The following is a 24843-nucleotide window of genomic DNA, read 5'->3' on the forward strand; positions in this document are numbered from 1 at the left end:
CCTGCCAGTGTTTAGGTGCCTAAAAATAAACAGGCATAGCCTTCCACATACCAATGCAATGACATACCATTTTCTCTGCACTTCAGTGTGAAAATGTCATGAAGAAGAAGTTGGGATATTCTAGGGAAAGATCACAGACCCATTTTGTTCTGCATATGGTACCAGCTGAAAGATTTCATATCTTGTTTTTTGTTCAATTCTATTGTACGCAAGAGACATGACTGCTGGGGTCGCCTCTGTCTGCGCTATTGCTTGTGCCAAGGATAACCAACAAAATCACAACAGTAAAATAAAAATGCACCCGATGCACTTTTCAAAATTTTGCAGCCTTATTCTTTTTGTTTGTAACGGCTGTGCGGGGAAAGATTTGGCAGATATTATGGGGACATTGGTAATCCAAGCTATAGCATCTCAATCAAAAATAATCTGTTAATTTTGCATTTAGAATTAATTCAAGTTAAGCATCCAAATCTGCAAATATGTTATAAAACATTTATGCGCTGAGCACTATCAACCAAAAAATAAATGTTGAAAGTATTCTAATCTCCAAGATAAAACTTTCAGGCAGAAAAGTCAGCTAATCTGTTCTTCTATTTCCGTCTTTCTACTCTGCTGTCATTGCAAGTATTTCAAGATGACACTTTGGCGATCAGGGAGATGATAATATGGTTGCCACTACAATATAAAAAGTGTCCTTTCCCGCCACTTTAAAATATGACTAGCATGTTGCAATACACCACGATTCTATGATTATGCTGTGACAGAACGAAGGAAGATGCACATCTGACAGATGCTGCATGGCATGCTGTTTTGGTTAAGAAACATAACCCTAGGAGACATGCAGTTCTTGTTTTTTCTCGTTAGACAGGAAAGAGGAGACTTCAGAATAGATCAAGATTCTTGAGCAGAGGTACATGATGGCAGAAAATTCCTGAAGGTAACTTCCATGAAAGCACAAACCTGAGAGGATGGAAAAGAGGAGAAGACAGGGAGAAAGCACATGCCTTCGTTCCATTTTGGTCTTTCACTTTTGTTTGTAATAAGGCTTGACAAAACAATACCATAACTCCACCTGAATAGGGGTGTGATAGACCTGAAGCAATCACAGAGGAGCTATGAGGAGCTCCATGCCATTCACTTCTGATAGGACCTCATCTGCTACAAGCAAGTTACCAATGCAAGGAATCAGAACTGTGCCGTGTAATTTGCTTCATATGCTACTTCTGTCAACTTCAAGGTAACATTTATTTTTCCTAAAAGCCACTAAACAAGACAAAGGTGGCTTATTTCCTTATATGTATGCAAAGCATGTCACTCTCTTCAGCTTCTTTTTTACAATCACATGAAAACACTTATTATAATAGGATTTAAGCCTTCAATAAACCTGTTTCTCTGCACAATGTTTGTCTGAATAACCTTGCTAGATACTGTACATGGCTTAGCTATGAAATAACACTACAGAATCAGAGTTCAGCTCCTTGCTGACACTGAATTACTTGCCATGAGACATCGACATCTACCCCTGGAAGCAGTAAAATATATTATTATTTGCCATGGCATCCTTTGCCACAGCCGGTGTTCAAGTTTCTCCTACAGTGTAGCCCCTCCCTCTCCAAACTAAAACACCCTTTCCAGTCTAATTAACAATCAGAAGGGAGACTAAGATTTTTAAGCACAAGTGTGATGTAGCCCTACTTGACTTGGGCCTTCTGTGCCTGGCAGGACACTGGGAACTTACAAGCCCCAGTTTCTTGACTTTTAGGTTGGATTAACTCTACTGACCACTGTCAAAGCACTGTGTTGAGAATTAATGTATTTATCAGCTCCATTAAACAGGTTTTTAACTGTTTATGTGAAGTCCTCAACGAGTGCAATATATCCACAGTTCTCACTAAGGCAGCTCTTCCACATTTGAAAATTGAGAGCTATGTGTTTAGAAATCAGTTTAATTTCTAGTTACATTTAAGTAATGTAATACAAAGTCATTTTCCCCTTCGCTATTTACATACTCAAGATATTTCTAGATTTCTGCCCCTACCTGCACCACTTGTAACCTTCCCTTATTCATCTACTACAGTTACCTAATTACTTTTGCTGTTCTTTTCCAAAATCCCTCTACTCTTTTAGGCAGTTAAGCACACAAAAATGAAGATAATTGCCTGGCAGTAGGCACACTAAACTAATTTGCCTCCTAAAGGGCAATGTCTTCAGTAAGATTCCTTGGTTTCTCATTGTCACTCAAGTTTTCTCCCTCTTTATTTCCTTCCTAGTTCTATTCCCTCTCAGATTCTTTGCAACATTAATGCTAACAATTATGCATAATTCAGCAGCATTAATAATTTCTATTATGCTAAACCTCATAGGCTCATTTCAGTTTCAGGATCGCATCATGCTGTGTAAAAATAGAAAGCTGCTTGCCCAAAGACCTTGGCATTCAATTGAGACAACATGCAACAAACAAGAAGAAAAAAAAAATCTCAGCTTACAGAGACAGACAAGATAAAAATTAAAATATAAATATGGATTTGAAAAAAAAACCAACAGGTATATGCATAGCAAGAAGTTTTTGAATCAGCACTGGATTTTTTTTTTTAATAATGCAACATACTAAAGTGAATTGAAAAGATCAGTGTTTTCACTGCCTCTCTAGCTAGCAAGAGAAAGAATGTAAAGGCCAGCATAGCAGTTTTATGGGCCAGTAGTACACAGAGTAGTCAAGTATATTCTACAGGACTGGAGTGCAGTGGTGGTTGAGAGATGGTCAAAGCTGTTACTAAAGTACATGGAGCACAGCTCCACTGCAGCTGTAAGACATAACAAAAATAATTAATTGGCGACAAAGTCTTGCTACTATACTCACCCAAAGGACAGTTATGGAGGCCAGTAAAAGAAAGTTACTGATATTGCAAATTTTCCCCAAGAAAGTCACAGAGCATCCAACAGACTATCTGGAGGAAAAAAATTTACTCCTGGCCTCGCTTCTTGCCAACACATCATGAAACAACAAAAGATTTATTCCAAGATTAGATAGATGTTCTCAATGTCAGTACCTGACCAGTTAAGATCATATTGTTTGTTGAAAATAATCCATTATTTCAAATCAAATATAGGGAGCTCATGAGACAGAGGTTCTTGCCAGTATCTTTAAAACTAGAAACTTGATCTGAAAGGTCTTTCATGTCTCACTAAAAATGCAAGTTGGGCAACTAAAATTCAGGTGCCAAATTTGCAAGTGACAAAAATGAGCCATCCACAAAGAGGCCAGTGCAGCATGCCAAAAGCAGCAAAAAATTTGATGACATCAATCCATACATGTAGAAGTGCCATTTTTACAAGCTGTCATTTATTTTTCTTTAAAAGCAGGGGAGTTGCTGTCCCCCAACCCCATTTCATGCTTTACTGCATGTATCGAGCAGCATTACTGCTCAATATCCAGATGCTGGGTTTGAGCTATGAAATGCACCTATTTGAGACAGAATAGCCCTGAAATTTCTTTGCTTCTGCAATGCCAACAGTGAGTCCTGTCTGACTCTAGTGTAGGTACTGAGGCAGAAGCTTTTCCCCTGCTAGAAAAGCATCTCAATGCAGCATTTTATTAAGAAGTCTGTACATGCGACTGTCTATGCTGTCTGCATTCTCTTCACACAGGTTTTATAGACGGGTCAGTACTAGTCTTATCAAAGAGAAGAGCTGTCATTGACTTTGCTTACTGAGTCCCCAGTTCCCACTTCCATCACTCCAATAATTAAGCCAAATCAGCAGGGCTCAGAGCAACTGTGGAGGGGTAGGGGGTAGCAGGGCAGAGAGGAGAATGGCTTCACAACAGATGAGCAAAAAGAAAAAGCAGCATGTTTTTCTAGGCCTCCACACAGCCTAATTAAAAACAACTTCAAAATGTATTCATTTTACTTATGAAAACTACATTTTATGATGGAAAACTGTCATTTAGAAAACTTTAGAAGGCATTTGCTTGCATTGGAAATTATATTTAAGAAAAATTAGGAAAAAATTGTTTCAGGGAAAAAGAAACATTGATCGAACTTTTATAGCTGCAGCTTGCATTAATGAGAATGTGATCCCTTATAATAAAGCCAGAGGTGACAAACAGCTGCAGTGCCAATACAGCACTTGTTAGTTCAGATAGAGAACAAGGGCAGCCATGAGTGGTGTGCAGGATCTTTGTCCTTCAACAATGGTGTGCTGCTCCTCCTAGCACAGGGACACGTTACACACACAGATACAGCGTTGTGCTTTGTTCCTACACACCATGGAGAACCAAGGGATGCAGAAATGGATGTTGTAAACACAGAAACAATATAACCCTTACTACTACTAGGGAGGCCCAAACAATGGTTAAGGCCCTTCAGAAAAGTGTACTATGTTCACAGCATCATATGCTGCTCTGATGTGTACGTTGAAGTAGGTCTAGAGAAATGCCACTCAAATCAATGGAGTGTGAAGTGAGATAGGAGATCAGACTATAAAGCAGCACTTCAATATTATTTGGTCCATTAAGGTTTATCCTCATCTAGCAATGACCAATACTTCTGGCTTAAACAGAAAAGCAAATCCCACGAGGCTACTGGACAATGCACCATGCTGTACATGGAAGCAACCACCTGCATTGGCAGAATTCAGCTTACACTCAGACAGAAGAGAGACTTATTGAGTACTAACATGTCAACCATATTAACAATGAAATGCAGTGGGTTCTTTAACCTCATTTTGCATTGAAAAAGAGGGATGGATAATTTATTCTTCATGTATTTTGCAAATAAAGCCATTTCTAAAGTAAACATGCTGCTCAAGGATGTGTCAGAATAGGATTCATATACGTCTGTAACATTAGCTTAGTTTTTCCCCACACTTCCAACTTGCCATTATCCTACCAAAGCTATGGCTGGCAGGTAATTTCCCAAGAAAACAACTCTTCTGTTGGTTTTCCACTTCAGCCAAAACAAGATATCATACACTGGCTCATTGCCTGTCTGTCAGTCTGCTGTGGGCTCAATAGCTCCCAGGGTCTCTGCCATGGAGCCAAGAATCTGAAAGTCCAAATTTCTGCAACAGCCTCAAAGCTCAAGGCTTCCTGCATCAGGTGAGGAGACAGGGAAGGTGGCAGAGCTCCCTGACCTCCTGGTCAAGGCCTGGAAGCCTCGAGACAGAAGATGGGGTGGGGTCCCTATCTTTGGTGGGTACTTGCCCCAAGACAGGCAGATGCTCTGAGAAAAGCAAAAATGAAAGTGTGGAATTTCCTTTCCGAGGGAAGCATAAAGATATAAAAATGTAGTTTTCATACTGAATCTCAGCACAAGGGTTTTCCTGAAATTGGTATTTCCCACAGAAAGAAAACGCCATGTGTTGAGCATCTTTAACTGTAACTCGTATCCTGCCAGAAGCAACTGTTTCCCAGCAAGTAACTGATTACAGGAAGATTAATCAGGATTGTATCTGATCTTGTTGCCATTAAAACAATACAGTAAATTAAAAAAGAAATTATTTACTGTGACATAAGCATCAAGAGTTTCATGGCTTGAACTGCTACTTCATGGTCCTTGTCCAGAGGCATGGACACAATTCGATCCTAATGGATGTAAAATGACAATAAAAAGATGTAACATGGTTTGTTTTCAATAAACATGTATTTTTGCTACAGCTAGATCATCTACACTAGTAGAGGTTTATTTTTGTTTCAGCAGCTATTTCCTAAGAGATATAAGGCAACTTGATTACTACCATGTAGTTTCCCATCCCCTGAAAATTAATAGCATGTTAATTTTTTAACTGAATTAATCATGCAGTAATATGATATTTTTTATAGATGTAATGTATGCGTTCACAAGAAATCAACTACTGTCTACAAATTAAAAGTGACGGACAACTTGTTTCTAAGATGTTATTACTGGCACTTCAGTATGTTAAACGAAGATAAGCCTCAAATTACAAGCATTACATGATCAGTTCCTCCTATCAACAATGAAGTGCATGTACCTACAGGGTACAGAAGCCAGTGCCTTGCTGGAAAGACAATTAGGACTTGAGTCATAAAGGTACTTCATGGAATAGCAGCAATATTCCAGAATTCACACCGTTGTAAGTTGGTACACATGCAAACACCTCAGAAAACAGTGGAAATTTTCCTGTCCCAAGTACCCAAGAACTTGCACTCCTCAGTGCGGTCTGCATCTTTAAGGTATATATTAAACCTTTGGCCTTGCTTGTTTTGGGACTAACAGCTTTCCCACTTAACACAGAATTTCTAAAGCTCTAGATGCCTTTTACTTCCCACCTTCCTTACTCTCACAATGCAGCTGCAAGGTGTGGAAGTCCATGAATCCTGAGTTTGAACACTCAAGGAAGGGTAACAGAGGGAATATGTGAAACTCTCACTTGTGGGAAATGGATTGATGGTTATATGATTACATTTTCCATCACTGAGAAACCATGACTTAGATTTTTGGAAGATTCCATATCAGTCTCTGTTTCGTGTGAAGCTGTTTGTGTTTCTTCTGTTTAGAGGGGAAGGAGGTGTTGTGTTTGGGTTGGGTTTTTTGATTGGTGGTATAGAGTTTGCAATAACCCATTTATATAGCAACCTACACACAGAGGGAGATTGCAGTACAAGGCAGATGAGAGCTATTTCATCAGTCTGTGAATACCAATCCTGCAGTTGCTTATACAGCTTACAAAAACCTTCCTTTAACTAGAAAGATAAAGGACTACCACAAAACTGTTTAAAACAGGTTAAACTTAGATAGCCAAGTTTCAATCTCAATAATTTATTCTTAAGATATCAACATTAATCTATTTCTCGTTCTTTGAGGATGCGCTGTAGGTATTTTTCTACTATTAGCAACTGCTTTGACATACAGGTAAGCCCTGCACCTGTCACAAAAAAAACATGAATTACCACCACATGCAGACATTGATGATGTACTGATTTGGAGAGACTGAGATATCAATCACAGTACTTTGAGTTTTCCTATTAAAATACTGGAAAGGCCCAGCCCCATTGGGGCGAAAGTAACTGATGCAATCATTACCAATGACAGGATTAAAAAAGTAAAGGGCTTACTTCTTAAATGAGTCAGGAAGTTGGAATATGATAAAGGCAGTGTACAGGCTCAGTGCAGTCACAGAACAAGCTCTCAAAATTACAGTGTTATCATCTGACTTGTTCAGAAAGGAGATAAAGTATCCTTCTTCAAGATTCATACTGACATGGTGGATCAACAGAGAGCCATTCCCACATGAGTGTGATACAAGGACAACCAATCCAGTATCTACAAGGTTAACCCATGATCAGGAGCAGCAAAAAAGGGAGCTTTGGAGTACAAAATTCTTTGTCATGTGCCAAAGATCCTGTAAAAAAATGTGGACCATTCTGGATGAACGACGGAGATAACTGACCACAGTGCAATGCTAACACCATTTCATGTATGAACTAAAGTGAAGCAAAAAATTCCCCAGAAACAGAAGGAAAAATCTCTGCAAAACTCTTTCACCCACCCAGTCATGCAGGCTGTTTCTGCAAGTACTCTAAGCTTGGGTCAGTCAAGAGAGTGGAGAGATCAGCTCTGATCAAAACATCAGACCCTGTGTGTATACCCAACCCAGAACTGAAAAAGAGCAAACAGTAATCCATAATATTTACCTTGAATCTGCTAGTGAAGAGATCCATCCTGGAAACAAGTTCTTTTCTGCTATATATTCCTTGCAGTCCCAGAAGACACTTCAACCGCACTTCGGGTTGCTACAATGCAAAGACAAATTGGCCAACAGTTAAAAAATATGCATCTTTGATGTTATTCACTATTGGCATTTATATTATGTAAATAAGAGTTCTCTGTGGATGCCTACAGCAGACTACCCAAATACTGACTCATTTTCTTTATGAATGCTATCAGTACCATTTTGTTTGTGTGCACACACGCACATGTCTCCCTCTCACACACACAGAGGAGGCTTGCAGTGAGTCAAACTTAAAGGTAACATAAAAGTTTGTGTTAAGCTCCTTAAGAGACAAAGAAACTCTTCCGTTCCCTACAGTTAATGAAAGCAACAGAACGCAAAAGATGCAGTAATTGTTCTGTTCATCTGTTAAAGACATACAAAGACAAGAGTATGTATGACCTACTTAATACAATCAGTACTCTTCCGTACATCAGACTGTTTGCTTCCTTTCAACATCTGACTCAGACAATCATTAAACGCTGACAAGGACTCCAAGAAATTCTGGTCCAGCAAAAGTTCCCAGGGGAAGAGGTACACCTCAGAAATGCACCAGCTTATCATCATGAGTTCTCACAGATAATCAAATGTTACTCCTTCTATCGATTTCTGTTATATTTTAAGCATTCTGAGAAGTGTTGTTTTGAATTTGGCCTAATTAATTAACTTACGCAGAATCTATTTATCCCTGCAGGGTGTTGTTTTATACTATTAGTACTGCTGCTTCATAGATGCCTCAAAAAGAGGACTTTTCCTTATCCAGCCTTTAAATTATCTGCTAAAGCTTTCAAATTACAAAGCTTTAAATGTCATTAAGAAAGTAATTTTGAGGATCTAGCATAGAAAAATCACCCTGTTCTGGAAACTTATCATGCTAAGAATGTCAGCCAAGACACTTAAATGCACTGCAGGCTGTGAATCAGTCTCTTCATATTTCTTCCTTAATTCCTCTTGCTAACAATAGCCGTAAGAATAATCAAGGAAACCCAAGAAAGGAGACCACCTACACATAGGATATCCATTACTACAAGTTCCTGTTCACCTGCTTAGATGGAAAGCAAAGGATGATACTCAGTAGCAGGCTTTGACCAATGGTTTTGCATAAGGCGGCTTTTTGCTAGAAATACAAAATGAAAGATCTACAGGTGACAGTGAATACTGCCCTCTAATCTGCCTGTGACACACCAGCAGCACATGTTCGATATGGTACTTTAAAATCAAAGGTCTTGTCTGAGAAAGAGACCACATCTGCTGCTTCTTACAGTCACAAGGGCTCCACAGCACAGAACTCACTCACAAAACAGTCCCAACTTGGTATCCATCACTGCACACTGGCACGGACTCAGTTCAGCCAATGTATTGCAATCCTGGCCTCAGCTGCCCTCAGAATTTTATCATGAGGCTTTGCATGTGAATAGGGACTGTATTTGTGCTTGGGGGAAAGAAGGAAAAAAAGGAAAAAATGTTTGGGATGGTTTGTTGAATGGTCATGTAGACCTCGGTGCACAGCTAGTAACATCATTTGCATTTGACAGTCAGGTGTCTGCAGATAAAAAGTTTAACACATTAAACTAAATCACCTGCCTTCTAAGGTATTCTCTTCCTATCTGAAAGCTCTCAGTCATAAACTCATATGTATATGTTTCTTTTAGGTGTTGAGGAAATTAACTCTGAGAACTATGAACAAATAACTACTTCTGCTAGGTCTAGTTCTGCTGTCTTCCTATGTTTTCAGCTGCATTTTCTCCTTCTCAGTTACCTCTCCTTTTCTTAATTCATCACTCCTCATAGCTTCCTGATCCTTCAAAATTACTTCACATACTTCTAAAACTATCTCGCTGTTTACCTTTAGCTCCGTTCAACAGTAATGTAAGCAAGCCATCAACTCCCTTCACCAGAACTACCATTCTAATCTTGACAAAATTCCTGCCTGTTTGGTGTTTCAAAGTTGTGACAGGGTGAAGGGGAGGTATTTATAAGCACATTTTCAGGATATTCTGAACACAACACTGTCCCTCAACTGCATCGTAGTATATTTCAGCCCTGAGCTGCAGATTTCAGAAAACATCAGTAAGACATTGGGCAGCTCTAGTGACCTGAAGAGCCCTGCATGGGCTCCAACACTGCATAGATGCATTTAGTTACAAGATTTCATCCTCGGCGCTATCACAGGGATGGGGACACTAAATAAGCCTTACAAATACAGAAAACTGGAACAAACAGGCCTACTTCTGAATTACTCCTAAACAGTGAAGACAATCCGGCTTGCCTGTCCTACCTAGATAAAACATAAAAAAACCACCCCCACAGAAAGCATCAGTACATAAACACAGGAGCAGAAAACTACTATTTTAACAAGAACATTTGAAGAAAGAAGTATTTCAGAAATCGCCGTAACAACAGCATCAATTTCTGTAGCCATGCTGAATGGGAGGTCAAGCTGGAAACTCCTTCAGTTTCCCAAAATTTGCCAGGTGGGTCACATGGTTTGGACACAGATGTTAATTTCGACAGCAGGCTCCTGTTTCCATAGGATTTCTTTGGGTGGTTTTCATAGTCTAACGAGAAAACCTCAACAACTTGCCCTGAAGTTCCAGACAAAGCAAGTCTACCATGGTGGGAGGTGCCAAGTGTGCATCTACATTTTCAGAGTTTTGCCTTCCAGTCTGCTGGTTCTGCCTTCCACTTTCCTCAGCCTTATTCTTCATCATCTTGATTTTTCTGGTCTTTAACTCTGAACGTTTTACACAGCACTTACACAACACCTGCTGCTCAGATAAGCACTGGTTCGATTGGATCTGGACGCTGATTTAGTAGCTGCCTATTCCCTTGGAAGAACACTAGTGCTTTTGAACACAAGTTTAGTGCCTGGGTTTCACAAAAGCACTGATAGGTGACTGGGTTTATATATAACATTGTTCAACTGCACACAGCTGTCAGATTCAGTTTCACCTGCTGTGTGGTCTGCAAACATAAAAAGTTAAATTATTTCTAGCAGATTAACAAAACCTACTTAAAAATCTATAGCACTGTTCCACAACTCTTACTGGGCCAAAGAGAGATCCTCATATTGATTTCAGAGCATATTACCACTGAATTTGGAGCACCAAGGAAATAACCTTTCATATAAAAAACATGTTTCATATCAGGGTATAATGGCAAAATGGTCTCTCATAGAGAAGAAAAATTATTACATTCAAATAAAGGACTTTGGAGACAAAATGTTAATGTTATGCTTACTTCCCCCTCTGCTTTACAGCCTCCCAAATGACTGAACATAATTCTCTGTTTACAACATTGCAGATGATCCTGGCCAGGTTTTCCCCACTGTTAGAATACTTTCATGGCTGCTCCACTCTGGAGCCTAAATTATTTGGCAAACATCTCTACATCACATTCTAAAAGAAAATTGGCTCTGGGAGATACCAGCTTCTTGCCGCCCACCCTCAACAAGATGGAATGGAAATGCTTATTAAGGAGGAGGAGTGGGAAATAACATTCAGATGTGTGTAAAAGCACTGCTGTCCCTGTTGCTGCCAAAAATGCCCTGCTCTCATTTTGGAATCGGGCAATTTAACAGTGGCTGCAAATCACAAAGCGCAGCCGGGACCTACAACCACCAGCAGTGGCACAGTACCAGGCCTCAGCCAAATACGGAATGTGGAAGGCTTCTCACTTTACCTCACTCTGCTTGCGTCTGCACTGCTTTCAGATAATAAGCCGTGGAAAAACAACTATTTCCAGTTCCAAATTAACGGCACTGGATGTACAGCAATCAGAGACACCAGCTGTGAAGTTTTGCTGTGCAGCACTGGGAATGAAGACGCATCATCTTCAAAAATGACTTTTTCTTTTGAGAATTCTCTCAACTGAACATATACCAAAAAGATATTGGGAGCAGATAAAATTTATGCAGGAAAAGAGGGAAGATACTGATAAGATTTGTTGTTCTAAAAATCTAAACACTACCTTTGCAGTAACGGCAGAATGCAGGAAAATAAGAGGCTTGGTGCTCCCCCTCCTGGATTTGTCGTAAACTACAATTTTATGCATAAAAATATTACCTAAAGCCAACACAAAACTGAGCACGTTTCAGAAGTTATACAGAAGCTATACACACTTCAAAGGTGGCCTGCAGAAGTACAGCCTGCCAATTTTGGTAATTAGCCATTCACAATAAATATTCCTATCATCCTAAAATCTCTCAATGACTTTAGAAGCATGAGAAAAAGCATATTTTTGAGTTACTGTTTTCTTTTGTTTGTTTTATTTTGGCTTTTTTGTGTTTGTTTCTTGTTTGTTTGTTTTAAAATATGTCTCTACTCAAAAATAAAAAAAAACACCTTACTGTAAGGAAAAGGAGAAAACTCTCCTTTAGGAAATGACTGGAGACTCTGTAAATGTTTTCTATATCCATTTAGTTCCAAATGAGAAATGCAATATTGAAGACTATTTTACTATAGGTAAGAGTTGTTAATTTTTTAAAAACTAAAACAAAATTTTAAATGTAGACATCAAAATTAAAAGCAGAATTTTAGACAATGTTTAATGCTGCCTGTGCTGAAAGGATACAAGCCATTTTACAATTTAGTAATAGTTCCCAGTTCAGTAACATATAAAAATAACTACACACACAGGGACACACGCTGCTACAGAACTGGAAAAAATGTTCTCTGTTATTTCATGCTACCATGGCTTTAAAAATAAAACCTGAAATGGGGAAGAAAGTAAATTCCTTTTTGTACCACCACAGTCTTAAGTATCTGCTCTCAGGAATTTAAATGTTAAGATTCTTTAGGAAAATAAAAATCCCATCTACTGCCCCCAGAAAGAAAAATATACTTTACCTTATCATACAGCATCCATCCAATGTATTTTAAGTAGCTGTCATTTAAAAAAGCATCTGGATATGTTTTAATCCAGCTGCCAATTTCTTCAATGCAAGTTGCTCGGATCTCAGGGATCACATCACTGTGAAATTACAGAATTGTAATATTACTACATACCTACATGCCTAATATCTATCAATTATACTATTTGCAAGGTGTTTACTTTCTGAAATTGTAGAAGCATATATAATTTAAAATCCTTAAAATGTCTTCATATTAATGCTCTAAGTTAGTCTTCAATCAGCAGTCAGGCCGCTTTTAGTTGCAAATGTTTCATACAATAATTATTTTTTAATTCTGGGTAACTTCTCAATCACAAATGCACTGCTCTATAGCCAGCAGGAAGAACTTAAGAATCACACCTAAGAGAAGTCCTTTTGTAAGCCCAAATTCTTTAAAATAATTAACTTCTGCAATTTCCTTGGCACCATCAGTGCCTCTAGGATGTTCAACTTGATTCTGGTATCTGGACAATTTGAGCTAGAGTTTCTTGGGATTGCACATACACATCGCAGCTTTATTTTTATTCTTACCGGTACCGGTTTAGAAATGTCCCTTTGAAAATAGCATTCATCATGTTCTGTACCTCCAGAAGCTTCTGCTCATACTGAAATAGAAAGAGAACTGAATGTTAATATTGGTCCCACATGAAAAATGTGCATCAGTGCACTTACAATACCACTCTGGTGCAAATCACTAGCATTTACACATGGTACCAACATAAAATTAGTGGTCTGTATCTACACCAGCAACTGGTCTTTCTCTAGTTATGTCCTGATGAAAGATTTACCAGGTGCCAGCTGCTAGCCTGGATAACAAGGTACAGCATGTAATATGTTTGATATAATGAGTCTTGAGCTATCAATACACAGAAAGATACATGACAATTATTGAACAATCTTCAGATATAGGTCCAAACTCTTTTTATGCACTTAAGCAGAGATGGAAGAAAGGCAGACATGGGCATTTTCAAAAGGTACCTAATCCACAATGAGTATGTATCTTAACCGAGCCTTGAAAATCTAGTTTTGAACTTCTGGAAACCTAAGTCATTTAATAAAAACATCCATCAACAGCATCAGGAAGGGTAATACGTTTGCTTTTTGCCCCAACACACACATTTCCACTTTTTTTCCAATAAGATCAGACTTACCATGATACTAAAACCCAGTTGTTCCTATAACAGAGAAATCTGTAGGCACACAAAGCTCGGAACAGTGGTAACTGATTCTAAGGTCAGGAGAGAAGGAACTATGCTTGATGTTCATACATCAAGTCACCTCCACCCTCAAGCCAGGATTATTTATTACTGCTACAGGGCTGTCTCTGGGAGTTGATAAGGAGCTGTCTGGCTGAGCAAGGAAAATGACAGAAACTGACAGAAACTGAACAGCAAGAAACATACAGGTCATACTTAAAGATACAACAGTTTTTAGAACACTTTACCTTATACAGAGATGGCAGCTACCCTGTGTCCTTTTCCATTCATTAAAATTCAGTTCAAGAACTAACCTTTTGGCTTATAATTTGTAAAAACATATGCAAAACTGCACTCCCACAACACCATAGCTACTAATGCAATTACATCCATATTCGCATAGAGAACAAGGGCAAATGATACCCATTTAGAGAGGCAGTTAGTACAACAGACATCACAAGTTAACAGCATGTAGGGCAGTTATTACCACTTAATCTAGCCAGTCCCAACTGCTCTGCATCATGCATTAGGTAAAAATATAAACCTCAAAGAACTGCAGTAACCCAAAAGCAAGCTGTCAGCAATCCCTCTTTTTACATCTTTACACATCTCCCATGCAAGACACCTGCCTAACCTCTTTCCTTTTCCTCTCCAGCTGGTCAAGTCTGTAAGTGGTCCTCTTGCCACTTATCCTCTTCTTCTCCACCTCATATAATCTTTGAGCATTGTGCTTGTTGACATCAAGGTTCAGATGTACACTTACAACCGCTGTCAGAAGTTTCATTGCTAAAAAGGAAACAAACCAAACATACTTAGCTTAGCTCAGAGACATGTGGCATAAATGTATTCACTGCTTTACCACAAAAAAGGATATGGTTAGCTGAATCCAGTTTATTATCCAAAAAAATGAACACTACTAGATTATAGTAATTTGTTTTAAAATACAGTGTTTATTTTAAAGACAATGATCAAAACCAGAACATTTAGTGATATTACTATTTACAACTTTTGGCCAGAGTTCTAGTCAGTAATTTACTGGACAACTCTCATCTTAGTTCACATAATTTTGATTTTTCTGCAACAGAATCTAGAATTGCGGAACAGATGATTTTCAGTAATTAAAAAAAAAAAAAAAAACCAAAACAGCGATGCTGGCCCATAAAAGGTGGAAAATCTTATTTTACTTGAATTGACAAAAATTCATGTTCCTTTCAGAATCACTAGACGGTTTGCATAGATTCAAGTGCAGTTTTTTGAGCCTTCAAAGCAAACAGTGCACTTCAGAACAAATTATACTTCAAGTGTTCTTTGCATGGCAGGGAGGGTATTTACTGGCTTTGAAGAAAAAAAAGAAAAAGTAGTAGCTTTAGTGTTATCGTGCTGTATGAAACAAAAAACGTGTAACAAGCAATGTTCTTTTTAGCACAGGTACCACAAGAATAGAAGCTCTCCAAATGAAGCTTTTATAGGTGAAGCATTTAATGCAACCTCATCACATCAATCAGTGGAGCGAAGAAAACAAAACAGAAATCCGAGTGTGAAAAACTACTTAATGAAACAAATAATCAGAAGACAGCACAATTCTAAAGTTAGTCATGTCAGACATTAAAGAAATTCCTTTAGCAAGAAAAAAATGGTCTAGATCTACCATATCTAAAGCATTCAAATTCCATTCAGATACACACGGGAACAAATCATTTATTTTACAGTATCATACATTAGGAGGAAGGTACTGTCAATGCACAAGAGTACAACTGCTCCAGAAGAGAGAGTTTTTCAATTTTGAGCAGTTTTGTCTGTACACAAGTCAACAAAACTCACGGTCTACAGCAACCCTGGGAGTTATTTTACCTGCCAAAGTACTTGTGTGTCTAAATGCTCTGACCATGGAGTCTGCTAAGCCTGTAAGCAGTGAGATTATAGTATCCATCAAATAGCTGTCATACAGGATGCTGCACTGGCACTGTTGGACAAGCACTGCAATAAATTCACAGAAATTGGTCTTGAACTTCTTCCAATAGGGTCCTGTTCTGATCAGTGGGTAGTCTTCATTGTCCTGCACAAGTAAGAAGAGTCAACAGAAAATAAATCAATTAATTTTGTTTGCACACAACATTGACATCTCTCCCACTAAACGTCAGGGAGTTTTGCTGACAGCTTCACCTCAGCCTCCACATAACTTTGTTCATGATTATTACCCTGAAGTAAGGACATGCAACTAGGTTACAACTAGACACAGATACAAACTGGCCTCGCTAGTGCTACACTGTCATGACAGGTCACATCTGAAAGCCATGTAGGCGAGGTAGCTGTGAAGGAGCAGGTGGGAGAGGGCATGTGAAGCCACAGCACCTTAAATAGCTTCCACTGGTATAAACCACAAGCACTCCTGACCTCTTCTGCTACCTCACAGGTAGGAGTGCTTCCCCGCTTCCCTGTCCTTCCTGTTCCTGCAAGTGCATGGTAAAATCCAGGAGGAAACTGAAGTGACTGAAAAAGAACAGCTACTTTGCCAAATTGTTTTTCTGTACCATCAGCTCCCCAAGACGGTTCAGTATGTAATCATATAACAGTGTCCTAAACCAAAGATCTGCCACTGGGGAGGTGAAAATAAACAACTGTGGTGTGGGGCAGGATGGGGCTGTTTTCCTCAGCAGCACTTCCAGCTTAAGGAGTTCATCAGGCTACAGCTTAATGACAAATACAGAGTCACCTATACCACCAGCACCTAAGTCTCTGAAAACCTCCACAGAAACACTAAGTAGGCAGTACTTCTGACATGCAAAAGACAAGTTACAACAAAGCCACAAGAATGTTCACAGCACAGCTGATAATGCAAGGAAGAAAGCAGAGAGATGGCAGTTCAAATGACTTCTCACACAAAATGGGGCACCTCATGACAAGAGCAAACTAGGAAGACTTTGTAGATGCCAACCTCAGGCACTGTGAGCACTTATTTCACTTGCACCTCACAGATCCCAGGAATGGCTGTGAATATTCATTTGCATCCTGACGGTTCCCAGGTGGGAACGGAGATGGAGAATTCTAAAACTTCATTCACTACAGGAAACATCATCCTGAAAGCAGGTCACTACTCAGCTGGTCCTGCAGTTGGTCAAACACCTTCTCAGACATATTCTAACCCGCAGCTTCAAACCCAGAATCACCTCCCGCACTTAACAAAGTGAGCTTTATACTCTTGTCTTGTAACTTTATTTCCAAAGCACAGGATCTGCTGCTTTCTTGAAAAATAAACACAGACACAGACCTATCTCAGGGATGCCTTCAAACCAAAGGACATTGGAAATTTGAAATTTGGGATGAGTTCCTGAGCAGGTTGCAAGAGTTGGTTCAGAACCTAACAGCAGTAGCCAGTGCCAAGACACAAAGGGAAGTCCTTCAGCAGACCCCATTAAATGCTCCTTGATCAGCCAGCGGAAAGACAACCTACACCTTCAGGAAATACCCACTTGATCACAGTAGCTTACTCCTCAATCTGAAAAACAGCACAAATACAGGAAGACATCTCACTTTATAAAAGCATTTCTACTGTCTGTGTATTTCATACTGGGGTACTGTTAAATGGCAGTATGCATACTGTAAATATATAGACAGCAAAATGGGCACACCACCTAAATTTAGATACCTAACTTGAGATTTCCTTAGATTTCCTCTATAGCCAGCAAAGTAAGGGAACTCTACTTCCAGAAACCAAGTCAGATCAGGCACTTAACACAGATTCTTCCTGAGAACCATTGAAATCACTCAACTGAGGCTCCTGCTTTGACTCATCCTGGAAATGTTTCTTTCATACAGAGCCTATTGAAAGAAAGGAAAGTCAAAGTGTGAAGGGCCAACAAGGAGTTAAGATCAATTCCCCACAATGTTGCAAGTGTCGTATGGGAAGAGGCATTCCTGAAAAGCTGTTTCTGTTCTCAAAACATTCTTCCAGTTAAACGTTTATGTTTGCAAGAGAATGTTTTGATGAAGCCAGCCTCTGAACAAATGTGTCTGCCAAAACCTCTGTGTGCCTACATGTGCATGCAGGTGTGCATGCACGTGCGCCCGCGTGTATGTAGAGCTCGCTGGAGAGGATGGGGAACGCTCTTGAATACCACTGCAGTTGACACGCACCACTGTTTAAAATGCTGTGGGAACAACGCGTCACATCCAACTCAGCAAGTCGCCTTCACCCCCCTCTGACATCAATAGCAAGAACCGGGCACCCCAAAAGTGTGAGTGCGTTCAGCCAAAACAGAGCTCTATTATAAAACAGACCAGATGAGGCAGATCTCACAAGTGCATGACTAATTCCATTCACTAATACACAGTTTAAGTTAACATTGGAAACAGGATATACAGCCAGACAAAATGCTACACTACAGTTGCAGAGAACTACAAAAGAACCTTACCATGTCCACTGGCCAAGTAACTGTCAGGATCCAAGGATAAGCCATGAATTTCTTGTACTGCAACCCAGTTTCCTGTAATGCACAAGACCAAATTTTAAAAGCTTTGCAATGAAATTGCACAGTTAATTCATAAAGACAAAAACATCACAAACCATGCATTATCTTTAAAAGGTTACTAAAGTCTAAGACAATTTGTACTATATGTGGCTCATACAATCAAACGCATTAAACAAAATCTTATCCCTTCTCATCTCATTATTTTTTATTTATAATCAATGACAGAAGAAAAACACACTTTAATGTAACACCTGAGTTTTCTTGCTACAAGAGACAACTTTTTTTTAATTTATAAGCAAACATATACAAGGTACAATCACCATTATTAATTCTAATATATGCCTCCTCAGCAAGTGTAAGTAGATATCCCTTTCTGACATTCAGTAACTAGGTACTGTAAAACATCTAAGCCCTAGAAAACCATTCTGAGCTTTTCAAATTATAGATAAATGTTTTCAGCACTAGTGTCACTTGATTCAGAGATGTTTCCTCAACTCTGTGACTATTCCAAGACAGAAGGCAGGAAATCTACAGTTCTTTATCAGGTTCAGTGAAGCTCAACAAGTATTCCTATCCCCATCTGATTGTACTGTTATACATCAAATTTAACTCTTCCACTGCTAAACATTTCAGCAACAAAATGGGAGAGGGAAGGAAACCTATATAAGAACAAAGAAGTTCTGCAAAAAATAAAATGCCACATACAGGAATAAAAGCAGAAGAAGCAGGATAGTTTAAGAAACAGGGAAGAAAAAAAAAACACACACATAAAAACAAATAAAAACAACAACAAACAAAACAAACAAAAAACCAAGCAAACAAAAACAACAAGCAAACCAAACAAACGAAAAACCCACAGTGGTCCTAAAGACAAGCCTATCTCTCCAATGAAGAATACCGTGGCCCACAAAGAGGAAATAAATGCCTCTGAATTACTATATTAAAGCCATTTTCTGCTTCCAACACCAGTACAAGCATTCACATAATCACAGAAAGACTGTGAGGGACTGTTTGAGATCATCTAATGGTTTAAAGCTGCACCAGAAGGGGTTTAGACTGGGCATTAGGAAGCGTTTCTTTACCAAGAGAGTGATCAAACACAGGAACGGGCTTCCTAGAGAGGTGGTCAATGCCCCAAGCCTATTTGGACAATGCCCTTAATAACATACTTTAACTTTTGGTAGGCCCTGAAGTGGTCAGGCAGTGGACTAGATGATTGTTGTAGGTCCCTTCCAAATAAAATACTCTATGTTCTATTCAAATGCAACTCATCTGTTGATGCAGGGTTAGCCAGAGCAGGCTGCCCAGTGCCACATGTGATCAGTACCTCCTACTCGCAACCCCTGGAAATGTGGTTAGCATAACTAACACCATTTTACAAGGCAAGCAGCCATTGTCTGAGACTAAGCAGGTCATGCGTTCATTCTTTTTTCCTCATTATCAGGTCCAGAAGGTCCTGGGAACAGATTTCTTCTTCCCCATCCCACCAGCCTCAAGATGCCTGGGCATCAAGCTGATTACTCCCTTCCTTATTGGCCTTGAAGGCCACAGGCACTCGGCCAGCCAGGTGTGGTGACGACCCCTTCACAGAGCAGGGAAGCATAATAGCACACAGAGCACTGTCCTTGAAATCAAGTGGTTACAAGGCCTAAGCGAGGAAATTGGACCTGAGCTGCTGATGGACGATGAGACCTGGGACCCCTCAGTAGCCAGGGGTGCCTCCACCACCATCTGCATCCTGCAAGGACTGAGCGAGTCACTCAGATTCTTTTATGTTTTTCAAGTCTAGACTGTGATTGTTACATTCATACAGCAAAACATGTTTGAAGAGAGTGCAGAGGAGGGTGACGAAGCTGGTGAGGGGTCTGGAGCACAAGTGTGATGAGGAGCGGCTGAGGGAGCTGGAGTTGTTCAGCCTGGAGAAAAGGAGGCTGAGGGGAGAACTTACTGCTTTCTGCAACTACCTGAAAGGAGGTTGTAGCATGGAGGGTGTTCGTCTCTTCTCCCAAGTAACAAGTGATAGGACAAGAGGAAATGGCCTCAAGTTGTGCCAGGGGAGGTTTAGGTTGGATATTAGGAAAAAATTGTTCATGGAAAGCGTTGTCAGGTATTGGAACAGGCTGCCCAGGGCAGTGGTGGAGTCGCCATCCCTGGAGGTGTTTAAAAGGTGTTTAGGTCAGGTTCTTAGGGACATGGTTTAGTGCTAGATTTAGGTTATGGTTGGACTCAACGATACTGAGGGTCTCTTCCAACCAAAATGATTCTATGATTCTAAGATTCAGCCTCACAATGAAATCAGCCATCTCACTCAGCACTCCTGGGTACATTCTGTCAGACCACATGGTCTTGTGTCTGTTCAGTACATTTAAGTGTTTCCTAACCTGATCCTCCTCCATGGACAGTAAGTAGTCTTCACTGCAGGCTTTCCCTCTGGTCTCAGAGATCTGGTATTCCTGAAAGCCAGTCTTTCCAGTAAAGACAGAGGCAAAAGCCATTGAGTACTTTGGGCTCTTCTGTGTCCTTTGTCACCAGGGCCCCTGCCCCATTTAGCAGTGGGCCCATGATTTCCTTGGTCTTTCTTTTGCTATTGATACATTTGTAGAATCTTTTCTTGTTGTCCTTCATGTTTCTTGTCAGGCTCAACATTACTAACATTTCCCGCTAACACTAGTGAGAATTTTGGGAGGAAGCATTGCTACATGGATATAGCATCACACTTAATTAATCAAACAGTAAATTAATGGCTATATCACTGAAATGATCAAGAATTAAGAACTAAGGAAAAACTTAATTTTGCAATCCTCTGAATAATATAAACAATATAAATCAAAAGGCAAGATGAGGTACTCTAGCAGATATCTGGTACTATTCTCCACTTTCATTACTACCTTAAATACCATTATCATTTGTTTTCAAAAAATATTTTCAAAATCACAGTAGTCCTATATGGCACTACTTGTAAACTAACTTAATCACTAAGTCACATTTCCAACTTATTTATGAAAAAGATGAGAGAGCTACATGCAAAAAGAAACACAAATACAAAGAGGAAACAACTCACTTGAAAATAACAAACTACATTGCTCTTGTTCTTACTGTACTTTGGCTTTAAAATAAATTGGTTTAATCCTCAAGCTTTGTTCAATGACCTAATAACGGTGGTTAACAAAAATGCTTGCTTTGGGCATATTTTTTTCTCCTACATTAATGCTAGCTTAATATTACTCATCAAATATCATGAATAAATTAAACAAGCTGACAGATACTGTTATTAAAAATACTTAATTCTGTATAAATCATTTTAGGAGGGTTTTGTGTGTTTTTTTTAGAATCAGTTTATCTTTAAACAGAAAAAAAAATTCAGAATTCAATGGATTTAGAATTGAAGAAAACGCGGAAAAAGAAAGAAAAAACAGAGAGGCAATATCTAACACACGGATTATCACTTCCATCAGTAAAATATTTCACTATAGAAGCATGTCAAAATACTGCTCCAAACACAAAGTTACTTTAATTTTGTAGCATGCAGAATACAGCTTCTAAGGCAACTGTAGAACCTTCCTTTTTGCTCACCAGGACAGTTGAAAAGGTTGCAGAGCTGTAACACATCCAGGCTGACGATAACAATAATCACATCTTTGTACCCTCCCAAGTGCCTACCCTATTGTGAGTGCTATTCGGGCTAATTTAGTTGGGAAAGAAATGCCAGATTACTAATTCATATGGCCAGACACATATCAGATAATTTCTGTCAAAAATTAGCCCAGGTGCTACTACGCTTCTAAAATGAAGAAAACTATGTTGGCAAATTCATCCTCTGTGGGAATTCCTACAGCAGCTGGCCTTTGCAAGATGCTCAATTAAAGCAAAGCTCATGGCTGCTGCTTGACGAATCAATTCAGAGGTGGCAAATACAGGGGAAAAAAGCACAGAACCAACTGTGAGTATGCTGCAGAAAATTTGATGTTGGCACAATTAGCTAAGGAGCAGTAAAAACAGAGAAATGATATTGTAAAGCTCTGCATTTTTCTTAACAATCCTCAAGAAATTAGATATTCACTAATGTTTCAACAATTAAAAAGCAGAAATGCATTTTTCTTCTTTCATATAACATGGTTATAAAAATTCATATTGTCAGTGAAACAGAAGGAAAAGATTCCAAAAAATCAGCTATAAAATATCTTTGAATTAGCTTCTCAGAAGTCCACAATAGCATTTTTAAAAGGATCTGTCAACCAAATACCAAAGGAACAATTTACCTGTTGCAATGCTGAGCTAGATTTACCTCTATACAGTAGCTATCAAAAGAACTCCTAAGAGAAAGCCAGATTCAGGAAGATGGCAGTTAGATAGCCCTAATAAAACTGTGAAAATAAAAGTGAATTACAAGAAAAAAATATCCTGCTGCTGCTAAAGTGGGTCATTACAAAAACAAATTTCTCTTGTGAAAAACAGAATTGTTTTCCCAGAGGAAAGAAGTGGGACACAGCTCCTGATAAGCAGCAGGAACTCTGTCCATGTTGGCGATCAAGGTAAAGCCTATGGTTTATATAAAAATGGTGTGCGAAGTCAAGGATGTGCTTACCTCATCAAAGGTCTCTGTCATTTTTCGCATGACATCTTTCTTATGCAAACTTTGAAACATCTCTGCTGTTACCATGCCTAGAAAAGTAATGTTTTAAAAAGAAGAATTACTGACAACTGTATTATATTAGTCAAGTACAAACCACAGTAAGGACTTTATTTAATTTAGAAACACCAAGAAAGGGGGACTCAAACTGGTTTTACAGGGGTACAGTTAATGTAAACATGGGGAGACACACATTTATTTACAGTAGAAAATAATGACGAACCAAAAATGAAATTCACATTTAGAGAAATCTGCCCTGTGCTGTCTGGCATGGCTATTTTCTCTATCCATTCATTTACTTCAAGGATTTAATAAAATTTTGCCCACTGCTAGTCAAAGACCCCAAAACGTTTCCCATAAGAAAAGGCATATTAGTCAAAGACCTGGAAAAAAAATTGAAATGTAAAAGGTATATTCTAACTGCTTAAATATACTCAAAAGTTTCAAACGAACAGAATAGTCTTCTTAAAGCTCTTACTTGCCACCCGGAAGGATTTTGCCAGCAAACCGGACCCAAAAGTCACTGTGCCTCAGTGTTTGTTATAAAATAACTTCACAACCCTCTGGTAAAAGTAACTGCAATGAGGCAAGAGATTGCTTTTCTAGTCATCAAAGCAGGGAGCTAAGTTCACTAGGCTTTTTACTTTCAAACAAAGATACTAGCAAAACAAAAGATACTAAGAAATTACAAAACAAATTGCAACCGAAACACCGGATTTTAATTAGAATGGTCATCAAAACAATCTTCCTTATGTGGGGATTCTGCAAAGAGATGTGACAAGCCACTTCAGAAACCTAACCTTGCAAACCACGTTCAAATACAGCCCTGAGAGCTGGTATGCTGTAAACACAGAGTCAAAGAATTTAACCAGCAACGTTCTTTACTGTTAGTCCTGCCCGTCTGGAGTTTGTCTTAATGAACAGGACAGATTACAAGTGCATGATCTACTGGAGAGAAAAATTCCATTTTGGAAACCACACTTCAGACTACTCTCACTCACAGACAACTAAAAATGCTACTAAGAGGGTAAATTACCTTGACAGCCGGAGCACTGAATGAAGAAGTTGATCAGATCTAGAAGTGCCACATTCCTGTCTTGTTTATAAGCTTCAACCCAGTCATCTACTACAGACTAGAACAGATTAAAGAAACTCATTAGTCAGGAACTGAACACAGCATGCTGCACTCTGCTGAGGACATCCATAATAAAGGCACAAACTAACATTGTTCCATCTCCATTAAAATATAAAAATGAGAATAAACTCTGCACCATTTTCTTCCATTTCTAATAGTCCATGCGAAAGATTCCTTCTGGGGCAAAATGAAGTCTTGAACTGCTCATTCACAATTTCTGCTCTAGGCAATGTTGCCATTCATAGATGCTCTGCCCCTTCTTAACAGGGAAAATAACCACAGCTTTAATCAATGTGACATACAGGAAACAAACCTTCATTCTCCTGGTTTCTTTCCAGCACTGAGATAACAGTTTCATTCATAAAAAAAAAAATAAAATTAACCTCTGAACCATCTTACAATTAATATTAAATTAACATTAGCAATTGTTCCTGGAAGATCTCTTCTTCTTCTCTAACACCTGGTTTGCGTTGAAACAGTTCACATGCTGCATTTAAGCTAAAAAACAACTGCAAATTTCATTTCTAGGACAGTACAGCCTACAGCCTGTGACACAGGCCTGCTGGGACAAGCCACCCAGGCTTCAACCCACCTTAAGTGCCACACAGGTCTAATAAATTCCAGCAGAAGCAGCCTGGACTCAAGCTGCTGCCTTCCCAAGCCCTTCACATCTGCATTGCACAGCAGAAGCTGAGCTCTTCAGGGAGCTCTGCTGAGGTTAACACAGCTGTAGCATGGCAAAAGTCCATCCACACAAACATCTTGGAAAAACTGAGGTCTCACATCCAAAA

At 39.1% G+C, this 24843-nt stretch overlaps 1 protein-coding gene across 3 annotated transcripts in view; it reads right to left on the reverse strand.

The window, feature by feature from the left end:
• LOC136111186 (cohesin subunit SA-2-like) overlaps positions 1-24843 on the reverse strand; it is a 62598-nt gene that overhangs the window by 31129 nt on the left and 6626 nt on the right. For all 3 annotated transcript variants that reach the window (XM_071813419.1, XM_065855173.2, XM_065855181.2), the window contains exons 5-13: positions 23954-24050; positions 22873-22949; positions 18231-18302; positions 15670-15874; positions 14453-14604; positions 13154-13227; positions 12579-12702; positions 7655-7753; positions 5505-5584 (exon numbers count right to left, since the gene is read on the reverse strand). In XM_071813419.1, the coding sequence (XP_071669520.1) occupies positions 5505-5584; positions 7655-7753; positions 12579-12702; positions 13154-13227; positions 14453-14604; positions 15670-15874; positions 18231-18302; positions 22873-22949; positions 23954-24050 (980 nt within the window). The remainder of the gene's footprint in view (positions 1-5504; positions 5585-7654; positions 7754-12578; positions 12703-13153; positions 13228-14452; positions 14605-15669; positions 15875-18230; positions 18303-22872; positions 22950-23953; positions 24051-24843) is intronic.

The sequence above is a fragment of the Patagioenas fasciata genome, chromosome 1 (assembly GCF_037038585.1).
Source record: "Patagioenas fasciata isolate bPatFas1 chromosome 1, bPatFas1.hap1, whole genome shotgun sequence".
Lineage (NCBI taxonomy): Eukaryota > Metazoa > Chordata > Aves > Columbiformes > Columbidae > Patagioenas > Patagioenas fasciata.